Here is a 19,822-nt window from a genome sequence, read left to right on the forward strand (position 1 = left end):
AAGGAATGCTTTTTAATCGGATCTCACTGTGTTTATGCCATAGCATAATGCAATAAATCGTCTGTCCTGAGGACTGAGGTGTTCTCTCTTTTTTAGTTGACCAATAAAATAAATGTTTGGACAATTGAGGACAGTGTAATTGGCCTAAACGTAGGCTCTATAGCGATGGGAAAAACAAAATCTTTTTGGCCCTATAATTCAATGTAAACATCTTCACTACAATTTGACTCCTTCTGATGTGTGGCTTTGTTTAGTCATGAGGATCCATTTTTCTTTTGTTTGACAGTCTCTCCCACATAATGCTACACTCCCTGTCCACGTTTTTATCCAGGGAGAGAAAAACTGTTAGTGACTTCTTTTCGCTCTGGAGAGACAATGCTGTTAACATACAGTACAGGTACAATATGAGCCACAGTCCCTGAGGGGCTGACACTCTTCTGACATGATGAGAACAACCCTTTGAAGACACAATGCAGAAATCTGATGCTTTGAAAGTTTAAACTAGATAGAGAGGAATTATCTTGGTGATGTCATGTCAATGTTGTACATCCTTTAGGACCTCCTGAGTACACAGGGGCTCAGATATGTCTTCGGAGAAACTTGAGATGTTCCTCTGTGGTCGCTTTGTTCACACGTCCAACGACGTTGCCACTGGAAAATAATTTCTAAATCTGGGACGAGACCCAGCTGGCCCTTAGTGAATGTCAAGCTTACACCCTTTATCTTATCACACCTCCCATTTTCTGTTCACACTTTGGCTATTAGTGCAAGGTCACTGCTTGTGTGTGTGTGTGTGTGTGTGTGTGTGTGTGTGTGTGTGTGTGTGTGTGTGTGTGTGTGTGTGTGTGTGTGTGTGTGTGTGTGTGTGTGTGTGTGTGTGTGTGTGTGTGTGTGTGTGTGTGTGTGTGTGTCTGGAGGGTGCCGGAGCTGACAGACTTTACCTGGGCTGAGAGATCAGCTGTCGTGGAGCTGGTGACATCGGCAAGGCCTGACCTCAGGGAGGGAAGATGTGAGATGAGGGGTCCCTCCGAACACATGTATGTGTGCAGTGCATGTTTACATGCCGAGTTGCGTGTGTGACCTATAGACCCTGCATACCAAATATGACACCCATACATACCCTTGCTGCGTATTAGATGGGGTAAAAAAAAAAACACAGCCCAGCCAATACATTCTTACCTGGGGCTCCACAGATGCTCCTCCATGCTCTAATGGCTCCTGTCACTTTGTGATGGATTGGGCCTGGTGGGCTCAGCTAGTGCCCCCTGCCCTCACCCACCTGCCTCTCACATGGGGATACACCACACCGCTTCTGGTCTGGAGATGGAGATGGGCAATGGGAGGCATGCATAACGGAAACATATTCATAGAAAAACAAAAAAAGCATTTACAAGCAGATGTTGTAGGCTTTATAGTCTATATCCTTCGCGTTCCACTTCGGGGATTGCTCCGGTGCTGCAGGAAATTTTGCCGGATCCATGTATTTTCCGTTTCCTTCCACTTTCTTTGTGTTGGAATTTTAAATTCGGTGGATTTATGAGGACTATTGTTGACTGTTCCTCAGATCTCTGCAGGGGAAATTGAGACAGCTGTGTTCCAATGTGTCCAATCTGAGTTTTCTCTCGGCAACTATTTTGCAGCGGCTCTGTGCGGAGTTTAGCACCGCCCATGATGATTCTGATTGGTTTATAGAAATGCCATTAAACCAGAGCACGTTTTCCTCCCATCCTCGAATGCTATGTGGAGTAGCCAGACCCTCCTTCAGCACGCTTTGGAGGAGGGTCTGGCAAAGCAATTGTATCACTTTAAGTAAGACAATTGTTACGCGTATTTCCATTCCTTGCTGAGAGTTTGATGTGGATGCTGATAGCACTCTCATGTCTGCATGGTGAATATGGTACGGAGAGTGGAAACAGTGGGTAATCGCTACCCTGGAGTCTATCATCACTGTACACTTGCCAGGCAATCAGTGGAGCATACCTGCCAACTAGTCGCTTTTCAGCGAAAATCGCCATTTTGAATGGGAATTTGTCAACCACGTGAATCGTGTAGATCCAAAGAGTTTTTACTTATTTTTTTGGGGGGGGGTCTATTAGCACCAAGACCTGGTGCTAATACGGCACTGGTGCCTTAACGACCGTTATCTACCGGCCCGAATAGCAACACGGATTTCGGTGCCTTATTTAGGTGCTACTTAAATGCCTGCGCTTCTCTCTGATGCTCCGAAAACGGACGTTAGAGGGAACTGAAACATCGCCGCACGGGACGCTAGTTAACACTAGTTACGTTAGCCTACCTAAAATGCTGACAGCTAAACGGTGTAAAAGTGTGTCTGTATTTCACTGTAGAGGATTCCAACAACAGTCTGTAGCTGCCATTGTCTGAAAAACAACACAGACTCAGCCAAGCCCCGCCAGCCTCGTGGTGCATTCAAAGTTATTGTAAAATACCGTTTTCCCATCCAGTGGGTGTTTTTGTTGTTAACAGGAATTTACTGGTGAAATAAGTTATTGTTATTACATGTTTAATAAATCATTTAATTTTGACCCTGTGGCCTTAGCAATACACATACCATTCTTTAATGTCGCCGTTTTGTGCTCCTTTTTTGTTTTTTTAGATCAACTTTTTATTGTTTTATATTTTTGAACAGACAAATACAATTGAACAAGGCGCTCCTTATATATATTAGGGGGGCATTAGCATAAAACTCTACAGTTTTATGCTATGCTATGAAACTGTAGAGGAAAGATGCTCTTACTCTGAAAAATATAATAGCGAATAGGTAATAGCGAAGACATTCCAAACAAATGATTGAACAGATCTTCGGACCCGCTGTGGGGTAAAATGAGGCAAGTGCAACCACGGTGATAGAAAGTGACTTGAGCTGGGTTCGCTTCAGCCTGCCGTTCATCAGGCATAAGCGAGCCTGACAGGCAGGGTGCCAGTGACAGCCAGTGACAGCCAGCACAGTGGCCCTAACTTTGCCTGCTGTGAGAAGATGGAGGCAGAGAGAAAGAATTGGAAAAACCCTAAAAACAAAGCCTTGTGCCGGTATGAAAAACAAACGTGAAATACAGCATGAGGCTTGAAATATTTCACATTGTCCCTTGCTTCGCTTTTGCTGAAAACGATCGCGTTGCCCATTCTTTTTATAGCCAGCATGTCTGTGAATCTATAGTGACATGTTATGTAAGATCTCAGTCCAGGAAAGGAATGTCCCACCGCACCAGTGTCCTGCAGCATCGGGTTGTCTTAATGGAGACGTATAGATTTGCTGGTTTGTCTGTGTCCCCTGAATCATTAAGCTTTCAAAAGGGATAATTGATTCACACAGAAGTATTACGGCAAATAAAAAAATCACCTCATTTTAATCAACTGAGACTTGCTTTCAGTGTGCTTTTTTTCACATCTTTTCTTTCTCTGGACAGTCCTGAACTACATTGGACCTACTCTTCCAGCACATTCTAGGGTCAATTGATATTTTATATTTAAAGATTCGCAAACTATAGTTTAGGAATTAAACACAAGTGAAATACAGTTTGGGCCCTTGATTTAGTTGCTGACCATAGTTGCTATTTAAGGCTCCCTTTTATGGTCTCAGCAAATAAACTGGCATGTAAAATCAGTCAGCCAGAACTGCGTTACTTGAGACTTCCAACCGGCAAAAGACCAGTGAAAGACTTTGTTAGGCCTCATGTGGACATGTCGTGTAATTTCAGAACAAATCTACATGTTATTATTGTTTTCACTTCTTTCTTCTTAATGTCGTTTTTGTCACTCCAATTAAACTGAACGGTTTGATTGTGTACATCATTTTACACACAATGCACAATCATAAACTCGATTAGTTTTTAGATTAGATTAGTTATGTGAGTTATTAGTATGTAAAGCTCAACAAAAAAGATGCAAACTGGAACAGCTCAAAGCTGTGTGACAGGTTTATAGCACTCTTGAGAAATTTCTCATGTTACTTGTTTGTATACTCAGCACAGTAAATACAGCTTTCAGGAATCCTAATCAAAACAAGCACAACCAAATATCCAACAAACTGTAAACTGCTGCCAAAATCATTAGATGGATAAGATAAATGAAATCATTCAGATGTAGAATGGGCAGACTGCCACTTTCAACAAACAAAGGAAACAAATACAGGGCTATCTGCAAATTGTCTGCGGCATCATCTCATCGCGTCCTATTATTATTCACAAAGGCACCTGAAGGCAGAGCGGTCCGGTCTATGACCTGAATAGGTTGAGTCCCAGCAGAAATTCCCCTTGTGCGTGCTGCTACAAAGGACCACTGCATTTTCCAGCAGAGGTCCTATCATCACCGCGGGCGCTCCCAGCACAGAGGGCGGGAAGCGAAGAGAGACGGGGCATGTGCGAAAGAGACGCAGCGAGAATGGGTTGAAGAGGAGGGGAGAGACATTAATAGATGGAGCTGCCAAGGGACAGAGAGAGGGGGAGAAAGAGAGTATGCTGTAGAAATTTTCTGCATGATGTTCCTCCATCAGACGGCCTGTTGCTCCCCATGAATCATCAGCCACTGGATGCTCTATTTTAGTATACCCCGACTGGGGATGGACCCATATACCAAGCTAGCGCTATAGCCGTTTATTAAACATGGGGTATTAATTAGTCATAGAGGTTCCTCTCTGAGCACATGTGAAACCTGCGATGGCACTCATGGCCCATTTTTATTTATTTATTTGTTCCGTAATGGCTTCCAACATACATTTTATTTTTTATTTTAGTGCAGTATTAATCTGTGTTGAGGCGTTTCACCCTTTGCTTACAGTGCTGCTAAACCTTAAAGAATATCAGTATCATAGGGTTCACTATACAATTATGAAAACCTAAGAAAAAAATTATTTTGGGGAAATGTTTTATTTGCTTGTTTGACATGAAAATGGTCATTTAAAAAATAACAAATATACTGAATATGGACCTATAATATTTGTTTCTATAAGTGCTGGCTTTGACATTATTGGTCATGTTCTCTACCTGTGTACAAGACATGGGGAACACCTCACGTAACACCTGGGAATTAAATAAAGGCAAGGTATGATCATGTTGATAAGAACATATACGTCTTTGATGGACATTATTTGCTTTGTTGCTGTGACAAGAAGTAGCACAGATGTGGTCCCAAAGAAGAAATGTTTTAAAATATTATATAATTATATAATATAATTTTTTTCTAGCAGGGGTGCCAGGCATTCCCTCACTGTACTGTATGTGAATATGTTTGCAAAAATACAGTATACCTGGCTGACCACACTGATTTAATGTACCCCCAACGTTCATTATTTGTAGGTCCACTATTGTTTTCATTATTTATAAATATATATTTCTTATATATATATATATATATATATATTCTCTTTTTAACAACTATCCACATCACATATTGGAGTTTTAACTTTACATTATTGGTGTGTAAAAGGTTTATGAAATGCAATATGTAAAAAAAAAAATTGTTGTAAATGATGCGGTTACCTTTTGCAACTGTAGGCAGAATGAAACGTGATGTGTAGTCATTATGACTTGCACGGTTGTCACATGACAATTGTGATTGCAGATCTTGGAGTATCATTTCAGAATATCAATGTAATCAGCTAAAACAAAAGTAGATACGTACTGGCTGGATATGAGAGTCATGTTAATGCCTGTTGTAGGGAGGGACATTTGTACTGGTTTGTACAGTATTTGTACATGATTGTATGATTAAGAATGTGTCTCTTCTGTGAGATGGAGACGAAGAAGGCATTGTGAATTTTCCGTTTTTGGATTAAGCCCTGAACTACTCTACAACTCTCTCTTCCACTCAGTTGTTCTTGACGTCTTTTTTATTTTGCTGCTGCTCTTCAGCTTTTTCCCCCTGCTTTTACAGTACTTTTTAATTGTTTTCAAATTCCTTCTTGTTTTGCTGCTGAGTTGCAGTTTTTGTCCTTAAACATTAAGTCAACCGTGTGGACTAAATGGACTCTGGCCCACACCCAATGCTACTGTCTCCTCTGTGACACATTGGAACGATTGTAGCAGCGGGAAAGCCAAGCCACATGGGACAATCTATTGGTTGTAAACATGAATGCAAATTGTGGAAAGAGTCCTCCTCCACAATAGGAGCTGTAAAGGGAAATTGTATTGACACTCACGTTAATTAAATCCAGGTACCATCCTGTCCATATTTGGGATCAAGTCTTGGTTTAGTGAGCAACAACATGTTAACTCAGCCCAAAACCTCTCCCAACACTACTACTATAACTTTGTTGTTGTTATATTATTTATGCAAATTGACATATTAGTTTTAACTTCAGCGTGTAATCCTACTTAGAATTAATAATGAATGAATCTTGGCTGTGAAAACCCTTCAGCATTCTGTCACAGAAGGATTGAATGTTGCACCAAAAGGAGACGTACAGGTGCTGGATTTCTGCATCAGCACATCTGGGAAATTCTGAAATGAGTTATCGTGTACTTGAGGGAGTTCAAGCCTGCATGGAGACGTGTGGAGGCTCAGAGACCTAAAGAAAGATGTGTGCCAGCCAGCATACTCCCACAACCTATAGCTTTCTGTGTTTTCTGTTGGATCTCTCAGGTTCCTTCTCTGTTTTCTTTTTTTTCTGTCATTCTCTCTCTCTCTCTCTCTCTCTCTCTCTCTCTCTCTCTCTCTCTCTCTCTTTCTCTCTCTCTCTCTGGCCATTTTTGATTTACCATCTTTGCTGAAAACTACAAATTAAAGTAATTTCATGGTCCCTAAGTGACTTTCATGATTCTATGATGATTTTACGTGTTTGATCTATGGCTCCATTCCTTTAAAAAAAAACAAGCAGTGCCTTTTTGGTATTTTGAGTTCATTCTACCTGTTGGATATTCTGCAAAATCTCCATGTTGTTTGGATTTTAGAAAAGAACAGCACATACTGTACATTCATACATTCTCTTGTATGTCTGAACTGCTAATAATGCAATATTATTTATTACTGATTTACTTGTAAAACCTCAAAATGTTATTGTTTTATGTTATAGCGAATGGACTAACTGACATATTTTAAAGATGAAGTGTTTATTTTTACTCACTGAGGGAATGGAAGGGATGGCCCTTTCTTACGCAAACGTTTTTATTAATCACGCTAGCTGCGTGGCTCTGGGAATGACGATGTCTGTCAGTCTGTGCACCACTTTGATCTCGGCTGAAATATCTACCAACCGTTGGATTGTTATTCAAATTTTGCAGACATTCATGTTCATGTTTAGTGCTAATAAGCATGCTTACATGCTAAACTAAGAGGAGAACATGGTAAACATTAGCAGCTAAACAGTAGCATTGTTATAGTGAGCATGTTAGCATGTTGACATTAGCATTTACTTGAATCAGTGCTTAGTCTATATCCACGACATTCCACTTCTGGGATTGTTCAACTGCCGCTGGAAATTCCGCCAAATGTCTTTTAATTTCGGCCGCATGTCCGTTACCTTCCGCTTTCTTTGTGTTGGCATTTTAAACTCCCGTGGATTTCTGAGGACTATAGTTAACTGCTCCTCAGATCTCTGCAGGGTAAATCCAGACAGCTAGCTAGACTATCTGTCCAATCTGAGTTTTCTGTTGAACGACTAAAACAGCCATTGAACGTACACATGTTCCACCAAGACAAGTTCTTTCCCTTGGCTATTTTGCAGCGGCACCGTTGCTCTGTGTAGCGCTTAGCGCCGCCCAAGACTATTGTGATTGGTTTAAGAAATGCCAATAAACCAGAGCACGTTTTTCTCCCATCCCGTAATGCTGTGTGGACTCAGTATGATTCTCCTCCGCCGCGCTGTGGAGAAAAGGTCTGGCAATGAAAGACTAATCAGTGCTTAAACCTGCAAGAACTGATTTTGTTTGTCCACTTGGGGGCAGCAGAAACTAGTTGTGAACACAACATTGACATATTATTACCGTATAAGTTGGCAAACTTGTTTGCAAAACAGTTGCTTATTTTACACATTCAACAGTTACATACATATCTGGCTCTTTAGCTGCTAAATGCTCCACTATGTTCACCAGCTAGTCGCTAACTTTGTCTGTCTGCCGTTTGGTGCTGAGCAGGTTGTTTACGGTGGGGTTTGGGAGCTTTTTCACTGAAAACAGCTGTCTGCCGCGCCCGAAAAATGATGCTATGAGAGCGGTGACTGCCAGTGAGAGTGAACCAAAACAGTAAAGTTGCAGCCACACAGCTATACGATTAACTGAAACTGCAGATTCAGGTGATAATTCTGTAGGCGCATCACTACGAGTGACTGCTTTCACATGGTCACATTGTTTTTACGCTGTCACTTGATAGATTTAAATACAGCCTCATGGCTGCAGTTTTGTTTCTAAGAGACTTACTCAGAATATCTTTAGACTACTTTTCATCTGTGAAAAAAAGCCGACTGCTTTATGGTTGACGCTTGTTTCTGATGTTCGCCATAATCCCACACCACAAGTCATCTTTTTACGCTTCCCGAGCTCCTCTTGTGCTTTTTACTAGCCAGTATAAACAGTAACAAATGGCATGCTGTCACTGAGATGTGGTGATCAACCGTAACGTGACACAGCAGAGAGCTATTTTCAAAAAGTGGTTCAGAGAAAATATGCAATCAGAGCGATTTTCGACATCAAGCATCTGACATCCCTCTGACAGTGTATCTGCTTAGCTTTGGACCATAGCTCTGGCTTTGTGCGTCTCATTCATGCATGTTCTGTAGGAGCTTACTGCCTCTCTAAACCCTGCAATATAATGGCTCTGATCTCCCAAATGCACAGTAATGACTGGGAATCCATGCTAGAAAGGACTAATCTAGTTTGGATACTGGCAACATGAGCAGCATGGGGCATGAAGCACTTCCCTCCAACCCACATTTTACTCCTCTCTGTAGAGCTTGAATCAGCATCTTGTCACAGCAAATTTGCAGTAGTGGTCACACAGTCTAGTTGGCCCTCGCAGTACAAATAAATACGGGAAACGAAAGACCAGAAATAAGGAACACACTATTTTTCAAACCATTACTGTGGTTACACTCAATAAATATCTTCAATGAAATGTTAAGGATTTTGAGTCGAATTTGGTTTTCCATTGTCATTATGTCCTTATTGTTTGGTCTGCCTGACACTTTCGCCTTTCCTGAATATGACTTCAGTTTGTATTGAATTCTAATGAAGATGAATTTAGAGTTTTATTTTTCTGGGCTTTTCAGTTACTTCAATGAATCGTGATGCATGTCCTTGATGTGACTGTGTGACCCATAAAAATGCACTTTAAAAAATAACAGAAAACAAAATGGCACGGGCATTTTCCTTACCACTTTGAGTCAACGGGTAGAGTTGGTGGGTGAGTTGAACCTCAAGAAGGCAAACTGTCGTGACTTTTGGAAAATATAGTGAGATGTTTTGTTGCTTTTCCATATATTTTATCTACTCGAATTTCAGTAACCGCTGAGAACTTGGCAAAGTGGAGGATTTTCCATTGATTAGCTGTTTATGTTACTTGCCTCAGGCCCTCCGTCATCTTCCTCCTGCCTACCTATAACACACTTCTCCATTTAAACTCAACCAGAAGTTCAGATTTCACCCGCCCCCCGCAGAAACACCCTCCGGTTGACTGAATGAGATATGTTTTTCCTTTGCCGTTTTGAATCTATAGATGCCTGATTGCCGCTGATGACAAAATAAATGTACTCTGATTATGGCACTGGGAGAGGTAGACCCTTTCTGACCCCTTCAAAAGGATCATCTGGCTTCATCATGAAAAGAAGACCTTTTGTAGCATGACTGGGACATCTAAAGTAAGTGTGTTTAAGGTGAGACTGGGTGAGACGAGCTGGAATGTTGAGTGAAGGTTTCAAAAGAAACGGATCCTGTGTTGGTTCAGTGATTATGGTTAATAAAAGCTGACCAAGAGAGCATGAGCTGGCGTGTTTTTTACGACATTTGGTCGGAAACTTTCTTGCTCTGATTTATTTGCTTTCGCCACGCACGTTTAAATTCCAACTGTTTATTTTTTTTTTTTTACCGTACGCCTTTGGAACTCACCAGTAGTACTTAAAAAAGAGAACATGTTGCTCTTTTTCACATTTAGCACAGAAACTAAACCTGTCAGTGGCTTTTATTCACACTTTCTCCTACCTCCTTTGTGGTCTTGAACATAACTCCCTCACCGCTGGAAACCGCATGTCTTTAATTGTCTTATCTTTAATGTTTCACAGTCAATAAAAGTCTAGTTTTTTTTTATTTATTTTTTTTTATCTACAATAGATTCATCACTGGCCTTTTTCCAGGGCTTTGCTGTTTCTGAGGCAGATCCTTTCCCATCTTGGGCGCCCTGCCCCCCCCAGCCCCCGCCAGCCAGACCAGCTTACTCTGTGGGTTTTCTGGTGGGTTCACACGGGTTAAAAGCTTTGATCATGAGCAGTGCGAGGCAGGTCCGCTGTGGGGTTTGACTCCATGACCTTTCGCGACATGCTGCCCACAATCCGGCAGTTGTCTTCTTGCCTTTTAAGTAAACTACAGTATGTACTGCACCTACACATAGTCATTTATAGAAGGTTATATATCCTAGTGATGACAGCACTGTTGCAGCTTAGCTACATGACAAATTGAGGAATGTGATTGTATTGCATGTGTCTTGAGATGACTCAAAATTTGTTTGAACCTCTCTTCATAGATGTCAAAAATAAAGATAAAAAAGAGACACTTCTTTGGTGTTCAGTAACGTTCTGAGGCAAATGAGTGCACCTGTCACCTTTCAGCTTTACATTTATCAAAACTCAAGTGTAAATTATTTAAATTAATAGTTACTCTGTGTTAGTGTTAGATGATTAGATTGATACTCTCATATCTTTATGGAAAATATGAAGCTAGCCGGTTAGTTTAGCTTAGCACAAAAACTGGATAAAAACTGGGATAACAGCTGGAGTGTGTTGTCACTGTGAGGTTGCCAGGCAACCAGCAGAGACTCCGGGAAGTGACCTCGCCAAGTCAAAAAATAACCAGGCCCCCAGGAAGTGCCTCTGCCTTTGAAGCAAATTGAACATAACGGCCAAATGCTGGAATTGCAACTCCCAGGCCTAAACATTTTTTTTTCCCCTTCAGACTTACATTACAAAAGACACGTCTGTAAATCAGTGGATACGTTTTTTGAGCGTCACAACCACCGCGAAATGACTCGTTTCACTATCAGAATTTGATTCATACTGTCTGATAACATTTGGAAAGTCTACAAGAAGCGCACAATTAAATTATTTAATCCCGATTCATGTTGGTAGAACGCTAAACCGGAAGTAGCTGGTTGGCCGGCGGAGGTCTTTAGTGCGCCTTCTCTATGGGGGGCACAATGCGGAAGTAGTACCGATCATCCGGGCCACTGAGCAACTCTCATAGGGATGAACGGGGCTCCGCCTCGAACGCTGTATCCTGTTCTTGTTATACATCCATTGAAATAACCCCATTGGACCACTTGTTATTACTCTTCAGTTTTTGTACAGGTGAAATAATGTGCTTTAGGTGGTGTTGGTAGGTGGATTTTGTTACTTTCAGACTGAGCCAGGCTAGCTGTTTCCCCCTGTTCCCAGTCTTTGTGCTATGCTAAGCTAACTGGCTGGGGGCTTTAGCTTCATATTTATCTAACTCCTCTCAGCTAACAAATAAGAGCATTTTCCAGTCTGTAAATTTAACCAGATGTTTAGCCAGAAAGAATTACCCAATTTATTTCTGTTATTGTAGCATGGCTGGCTATGAAATTGAGCTAAACAAAATGCAACAGCTTACACATTCTGTGTGTGAGAGAAAATTGTCAGGCATCCGCCTAATCACATTTTGAAAACATGAGCCAGCTGGTGGTTATCCATAACACGTTGTAAAGATGTGCAATAGTCAGGCTCTTATCTTGTCTTGCCTGTTAACAATCAGGTTTTTACAACCAACGGTTCTTTACTGTCTCAGAGAAGGCGATCACAACAGCTGTGGCTGATAAGAAGGAGAAAAGATAGGTGCGGGATTTGTGGTTCATCAACCACAAGCTCAATTAGTTGGTCCAGCGGACACGGAACAAGGACACAGTGTATATCTATCCATCAAATGTTTCGAAAGCTTTCTGCAGACTTTTTAAGGGGATCCGGTGCTCTTACCGAATTTAAGCTTTCTGTATGTGCGTGTGGGGTTTGAATGTGGTTATACTCTCTGATTGGTACCCTGAGCTCATTCACTTCCATTACAAGTCTATCAATGTGAGACAGGAACATGATGAAAGGCCCTCTACAGACAATTGATCTCCGTAATAATGAAGAGGAGGGGATAGGTCGGACATGCCACTTCTTCTTTTACAGGATTTTCTCTGAGGTGCTCGCTGGAGTGTGAGCCAGACACGGCGTTGCAGTTTGATGGGCTAGATGTGTCATGTGATGGATTGTTCTTAAAATGCTCTTGAAAAATGGTACGGTGTCCATCAGCCAATTTAGCAAAAAAGCCAGTGTGTACCCAGAGAATGGAGTACTTTCTCCAAACTAATTAATTACATTTCCCTCTGAGCTCTCTCTGCTTTAGTTTGCCACAAACCTTTCACAACACCCTAGCGGATGTTAAAAAAAACTTTTTAGATCGAGTTTTCTTCTTCTTGATTGAAACACAAATGAGAAGAAAAAACCCCACTGCCCTCATGCCTCCTACGGGGTTGTGCTAAAGCACTTATTTCAAACTAAACTGGATTATAGACAAAAGACACAAAGCTGGAATGCCTTGGTTTTCCTGCATAATAGAGCTATAGCACCTGGGGAGCCGTTGCCCGGCTGGTAATTGAACTTATGCCTTTGAATGGTAGAAAGTTTAACCGCAGGCATATTAGGAATGATGCACATGTTTGTTTATTCAAGAGATAATAAACTTGGGGTTCATGTTGTCCTCTCAGTAATGTGTCCTCCAGATCATCCCTAGAGCACTTCCTGTTTGCTTGCTGCCTCTATACTTCTTTGCTTTCACATTTATGTTCCTTAATAAAGTCAGAGCAGTTGGAAAAGTAGGACAAGATGAGGAGCAGTGGGGTTACAGTGTGTGCTAAGGTGCAGTCAAAGGATTGTTTTATGTTCTCAATACTAGCCCAAAGACTATTCTGCATAGAAAAAACGGGGAAATCTCAATGTGCAAGTGCAGCACAAGAATGTAAAAGAAACACCGCCTCAGTCCTCGGCATCGACATATGGATGTGGTTAAGGTGCTGGTGTCTGAGCGTGTGCTGCATCTGGGAAGAGTCAGGATGACATATCTGTTTGTCACGGGGGCCAGGTATGAGTATTTATGGGAGCCATGCCAGGTTGTTGTCAGCACTTTCAGAGGGATTTAGACAAAAACATGAAACACACCTAGGGGCGGTGGTCTCCCTGTTGGAATCAAAGGTACTGCACATCAGCCGTAAACAGAACCGAAATTAGCTCAGAGAAGATCTGGGTGTTGTCTGGTTGGCCTAGTGCCCCATGCATATCTCAACCCAATTTTGAATGACCTGTTCACTCTAAAACTAGAGAAAGCTTTTCTTCCAGTCTCTCCTTTACAGTTCTCTTAATTAACTTTGAGGTGGTGTCTCGTCTCGTAAGCCCGCGCTAGGGCCACAGAGGCGACTCGAGAGCTTGTAGAAGAGCCTCGTAAATCCAAGCTGGATCCCCCTGAAGCAGTGATTGAGATGTATTAACACTGCTCAACAAGCCTCTCTGGCAAAGTCTGCACAAAGTACAGCCCCTGGGCCTAACAGACCACTTCATCCTACTTCATCTCTTTGTAGAGTTTCTGCTCACCTGCTTAGATTGAGAAGCGGTCACAGGACCTCTGTTTCTCTGCTCCAGTGGTCTTAGGGATTGACTCAAAGTGCACATTGAATCCTGCTGTGTGAGATTTACAGAGGATGATCTCCATCCATCCACCCATCCATCCATCCATCCCACGAGTTCATATGAAATTCAGATTACAGATTTTTAGTGTGGGCTATAGGAGGGAGTAGTACTACTGTATATTCTTGTAGAGTTGTTACAATATATATTTGATGAGCATATTTTTTAATTTGTTCATCCATAACCAAACAATTGTAGCAGTTTGGAACTTGTTATTGTTTTGTCAAAGTACATTCAATATGTTAATTTAGATCTTGTAAAGTGTTCAAGGAGTTTGACATTTTGGTAAATACATTTCTTGCAGAGAGTTAGATGAGAATATTGACACCACTCTTAAGTCTGTACGATAAATATGAAGCTACAGCTAGCAGCCGATAGCTTAGATTAGCACAGAGAGTGAAAACAGGGGAAAATAGCTAGCTTGGCTCTGTATTAAGGTAACTAAATCCACGTACCAACATCTCTAAAGCTCACAAATGAACACATTATATATTGTTTGTTTACTCCGTACAAAACCCAATGTATACACATGTCATGTTGTGGTTTTACAGGGGGTTCAATGCCAGACTTTATGCTAATTATTTATGCTAAAGTAAGCTAACCAGCTGCTAGTTGTAGCCTTATTTGTTGTACAGACATCTTATATAACTCTCGGCAAGAATGGGTTGTATTGAACTATTCTTTTGAGTTGTAGAAAAGGATCTATGTCATCTAGTCTTTATGGATGTGTTTATGTTTGTTTTAAGCATGCCTCAGTGGTTAGTCCCACAATCAGCAGGAAAACAGATGATGCATTCCTTTTGTGTCACTGAGGGCTAATTGTCATAATACATAGGCATGGTATTATTCTTTATTCGACAGGAAGTGGGGCTTATTTATTTTTATATATTAACATGTTTTACTAAAGCAGTGTTTTGCTTCATGACCCATGTGCTTTCTGTTCCACTATGTTATCAGTTGTATCTGTATATACCGACGGATGTTAGTACTTTTCCTGTTTTTATTTTTAATGGCATTGAGATCATTGTGATTGTTTGGCATAGACTCCATTGTTTTGTGTTCGGTCGCCTAGCTGTGGTCTTTTGTTTTTATGTTCTAGCATCTGTTGTCACAGTGGGTTTCCAGCTAAAGTAGATTAATTATGGCTGACTGATTGAAATGGTTCACCCATCAGGTCCCTGTACTGAGCCTTGATTTAACTCTTAATTTAGTGTTACTGTATTAAACACCATCTGATAATAGCCTTCTATATATTCTTACTATATGAAATATATTGCCTTTCTTCCCCTGGACGTTATGGGGAGCTGACTGTAACACCTTTGACAGTGGCTCAAGTTAATGAGAAATGGATGAATGTGGATTGAAATGATGACCTTTTGTTGCCAGGCAACTGAATAACTTCTTCAGCAGTGGCTTATCATCATAAAACCCTGCACCACAGGTTGTTGTCAGGTCTCTGCCAAAGGTTTTGACAGAGTTGACCTTATACAAGTAACAAGGTTTTTTTCTTCTTTCGTGTTTGTGATATTTTCAAAAACTACTATGAAAATTGTATGCCAATATTCAGCTCCACCGTGTTGCACTTTAGCCACACAAGTGCACTTGGTGCTCCAGTGATTTCTTGAGTGTGGTTGGATTGAATTTATTTGGCTGCAAAAACAAGGAACTATTAACAAGTGTTCTTTTCTCAGTCTTCAGCATACACACTAAACATATAAACGTGTTGTGTTTGATTGCACTGTATTTTCAGGCTGTCATGGTGTTGTCATAGTGTTGTCTCCTGTGTTTCCAGTCTCATTTCCTGTTGCTTGAGTGTTGGGCTGCAGCTCGTTGCATTAGCAGTGATCATTAGCAGACAACAAAGCTTTCCCCCTGCAGTCAGATGAGATTACTGAAGCCTCTCTTCACAGATACAGTCTGTGAATAACAATGGACCGGCGAGGAAATCAATAGTACACCCCCAAAGTAGTGGTGGTATGAAGTTTATGATCACAGATGTTTGTGCCCTTTGGTACAGTATGTAGAGATGAAGAAATATCACATCCACTGTAATAAAAGTAATGTGAGGTTAGCCTATGCTGCCTTGGGTTTAGATTTAAATAATGAAGAGGAATTAATCTGAGAAAACATCTCGGACTGTGATGCCCTGGAGATTTAGATTCAGGCTGATGGAACAATCCGTTGCTGCAGAGTTCATGTACTGATAATCTATGATTTTTTTGCATTCTGTGCCACTGAATTATTTCCTATTTTCGATGTTTTTTTTGAGGCACATTACATGTTAATACTGCAGGACTTGAGGGGCGATTGCTGTGCATGCTCCAGCTGCTGCTTTGAGAAAAAGCTCTACATTTTTCTAAGTTGATTTCCAACATGAGCACAATAAGAAAGGTCAGTTGGTCCGCACATTGGAATATGCTTGCGGGGAAATATGTCCAGTCATTTTTCAATGCTCTGCCAGCAAAAGTATTAAACAACCAAACACACTATAAATATTTCATAGGTTTTCCCACACAGCATTCGGGAGAGTGTTTAATATCAAGTCAGTAATATGATGAATGGAGTTCAAATAGTTGTGTTTGTTTTGATATGTCCATGGAGGCCATGGAGAAAAAACTTTGTGCATGAATGGAAAGTTCTGATGAAAGGTCCCCTTCATTTATAAACAATCAATGAATTGACTCAGTGTGAATGTTCTGGTTTTAATAAAAGTTAGCGTGACATGTTTTTTCTTCTTGGTTAGCTTAAAAATTGGTTCAAAGAGTCAATAAAGCAACAATAAAGAAAAAGATGACACTGAACTGATTTGTTTGCTTCACACGTTTCCTAAAAGCTCACAGCAGCCAAAACAAAACTTAAAAATAAGAAAAATATCAAAGTCACCGTACTTAATCAACACTTTCTAATTTTCCCTTGAACACTTGTTTTGTTAAATATGGCATTATCCAGCTGTGCTGTCGTGACCACGTAGTAACCATTTTATTCTTGAGAGTTGAAGTCATGTAAGACCGGGCGTTCCTTTGATCAATTTTCAATCCATAGCCCAGGGCAGAGTAAAAGTAAAGGTACAAGAGTCATAAATATTACAACCACCCAGAAAACTAGGTTTGGCTTGATGCTCTCATATGTGCAAAATCTTTTCTCCAACAGTCGTTCCTTTCCTTTCCAGTGGACTGAGGGTTTGATCACTGTTTTTGTGTTTTCTTTGTCCTTCAGAGAAAGAACGTCCACCTGCTGCTGAATGTGTTTTTGCTGGCAGCCTGGGGAGCCGTCCTGTTGGCCTGCCGCTTCTACTGGATGGGTAACAAACCCCCCAACTTCTCCAACTCCGACAACCCGGCAGCCGACTCACCCTCGCTCCTCACACGGCTGCTAACCTTTTCCTATCTGCCTGCGGTCAACTTTTGGCTTCTCCTTTGCCCGGACACGCTCAGCTTTGATTGGTCAATGGACGCCCTGCCTTTGATCAGGAGCCTTGCAGATTGGAGGAACTTTCACACAGTAGTCTTCTACCTTGGATTGCTCTTGCTGGCTTGGTTCAGCCTGTGGACGCACCAGACGGCTAAGGGCAAGGAGACCAATGGCAAAGTGCATCATTACACCAATGGCAGAAACGGGAACAGTAATGGACACAGTTACCAGTGTAACAATCATGAACATAAGAACAATTCCCACACAGACGCTCACATTAATAATGCACAGAATGGTACCAATAAGCACTATGAGAGCAGGACTCCACTGCCCACCACTGAAAATATCGTGGTGTTCTCTCTAGGCCTGTTGGCTATCCCTTTTCTCCCTGCCACAAACTTGTTTTTCTATGTGGGTTTTGTGATAGCAGAGAGAGTATTGTACATTCCCAGCATGGGCTTTTGCCTGCTGGTGGCAGTGGGGATGAGGTCTCTGTACGTCCGTCTGCGACGCAGGTCCTCCAGGGCAATGTTGGTGTACTGCAGCGCTGCCGTAGTTCTTCTTTTCAGTGTCAAAACTGTTTTAAGGAACCAGGACTGGCAGAATGAGGAGATGCTCTACAAGTCAGGGATTTATGTCAATCCTGCTAAAGGTAAGGCCCTTTCATTCAAATCTTCATGCGACTACTCTAACATGTGCACATACACACTTTTATCCCACACCAAAAACCTCTTTCGCCCATCATGGTTTGTTGTCTGAACAGTGAGTGAGTTAGATCCAGTTTGGGATTTGATGTGTGCTGTCTCTCGACTGCTGCCCTGAATAATTCAAAGTGAAGCTGCTTCAAAATGTCTTCTCTTGATCACTCAGCCTTACCACAGAATATAAAAGTGCTCACGAGTTCAAGTCAGTGCAAAATGAGACTGTTGTGATACTCAAGGTAAAATGTGTTCTTAAAAAAAACAACTTGATTTTACTGTTGTTCCAAGGATTACAACAGAGTTGTACTTATTTATCACACATGTTCTTATACCCAGCATGCAATCTGTTTAATGGCACCAGATGTCCTGTCTCACTTGGAAGGGCAGCATCACCTGTCTCTGATTGGCACTTGTATCAGCAGATGAAATATTCAAAAGCCTTCACATTCAAGGTCATCAGACACAGATTCTTACCCAAGGCAAAGTTCTGGGAGCTGCTGAGGAGGGTAGCAGGCAGGGTACTTGCAAGGCAACAGCGGGACACGTTGTGTTAGCTAATTTCCCTTTCAGATTCTGAGCGGATCTGAGGCGTGACAGCTGTTTGTTTTGGCAGGCCATCAGGCCGAACAGAGCAGCAGCAATGTCCCCGACTCACATTCATTATAGCTAATATGAGATTTGAACAGAACCCAATGTCAAACACAGAGGCACTCGTTGGGATTGTTTAAACTATGGAAATTGAGGTCGCACAACGCAAGTCTTTTTCTGCAAAAGGTATTTCATAAATCCATCTGTGCATAACTGGAAGCACAGTTGCATGAAGGACGCTGGGGTTGTTTTTCTGCTTGCCTCTGTTTATACTGAATATTCTTTTGGGATTCCATAGATGTTATGATTTTCAACAACTAAATACTGTAAATACATTTCTTAATGGCATGCTGCATATTTTAGCACTTTACACATGCAACAAAAGCAGCATGAGCCAGGATTTGATCTTCCTTTTCAATATGACTTGCAGATGCAAGAAGAAACAATATAATACAACACCGTAGCTTCACAATGACTATATTAGGGCTGTCTGTGTATTTTTACTGTATGACAGTTTTGTTTGAGACATTCATTCTGTTGAATCGTAATTATTGTGACGTTTGTGTAGACATAAAAAGAAAAGAAAATGATCACAGAGGAAGCTTGTTAACTAACTAACGATGATTTATGGAGTAGTACTTCTTCCCACTCCTTTTCGGACAAATCTAAAAAGACCAAGTGTTTGTTATTCATGTATCTCTATGCTTTCTATTTTTTGTAACATATTTTTCTGTATGACCTTTTCTGTTTTCTTTTACATGTTTGAAACACATTTCAATCAATCAGACTATAAAAGAAACTTAAAAACAGATCTATTGGCATTGGCTCCTATTTTACATCCAATTAATATCTTTTTGCTCCATCGCCCCCCCTTCTACATTCATTTTCACTCTCCAGTCTTTGTACAAAATCTAGCGAACCCCTCAGCAACCTTATTTCACCTGTCAGTTGCTGCACTCTGCCTTTCAACACGAATGCCATTAGCTCTGCAATAGCACTGTGGTGGTCTTCTTTTCACTCTGTCATAGAAATAACTGGTGCTTTTGGCAAAAACCTCCCCCGCTGCGTCATCTCTCTTTACCCATAATGTCTTTCTCTTTAGAGGTTAAAAAAAAATAAAACTGAACCCGTGTCAGTAAGGGTTCTGACAATAACAAAAGAAAATGATTACTTCCCACAGAAATGTCCTCTCATGCTGCTGTAATCTAGGAGCTTTTAAAGATTC

The 19,822-nt window shown here is 41.2% G+C and overlaps 1 protein-coding gene across 1 annotated transcript in view; it reads left to right on the plus strand.

Annotated features, from left to right (window-relative positions):
- The window catches only part of tmtc2b (transmembrane O-mannosyltransferase targeting cadherins 2b), a 112,017-nt gene that overhangs the window by 58,943 nt on the left and 33,252 nt on the right, over positions 1-19,822 (plus strand). Inside the window, exon 3 of the mRNA XM_078257659.1 lies at positions 17,114-17,960. Coding sequence (XP_078113785.1) covers positions 17,114-17,960 — 847 coding nt within the window. The remainder of the gene's footprint in view (positions 1-17,113; positions 17,961-19,822) is intronic.

The sequence above is a fragment of the Sander vitreus genome, chromosome 8 (assembly GCF_031162955.1).
Source record: "Sander vitreus isolate 19-12246 chromosome 8, sanVit1, whole genome shotgun sequence".
Taxonomy (NCBI): Eukaryota; Metazoa; Chordata; class Actinopteri; order Perciformes; family Percidae; genus Sander; species Sander vitreus.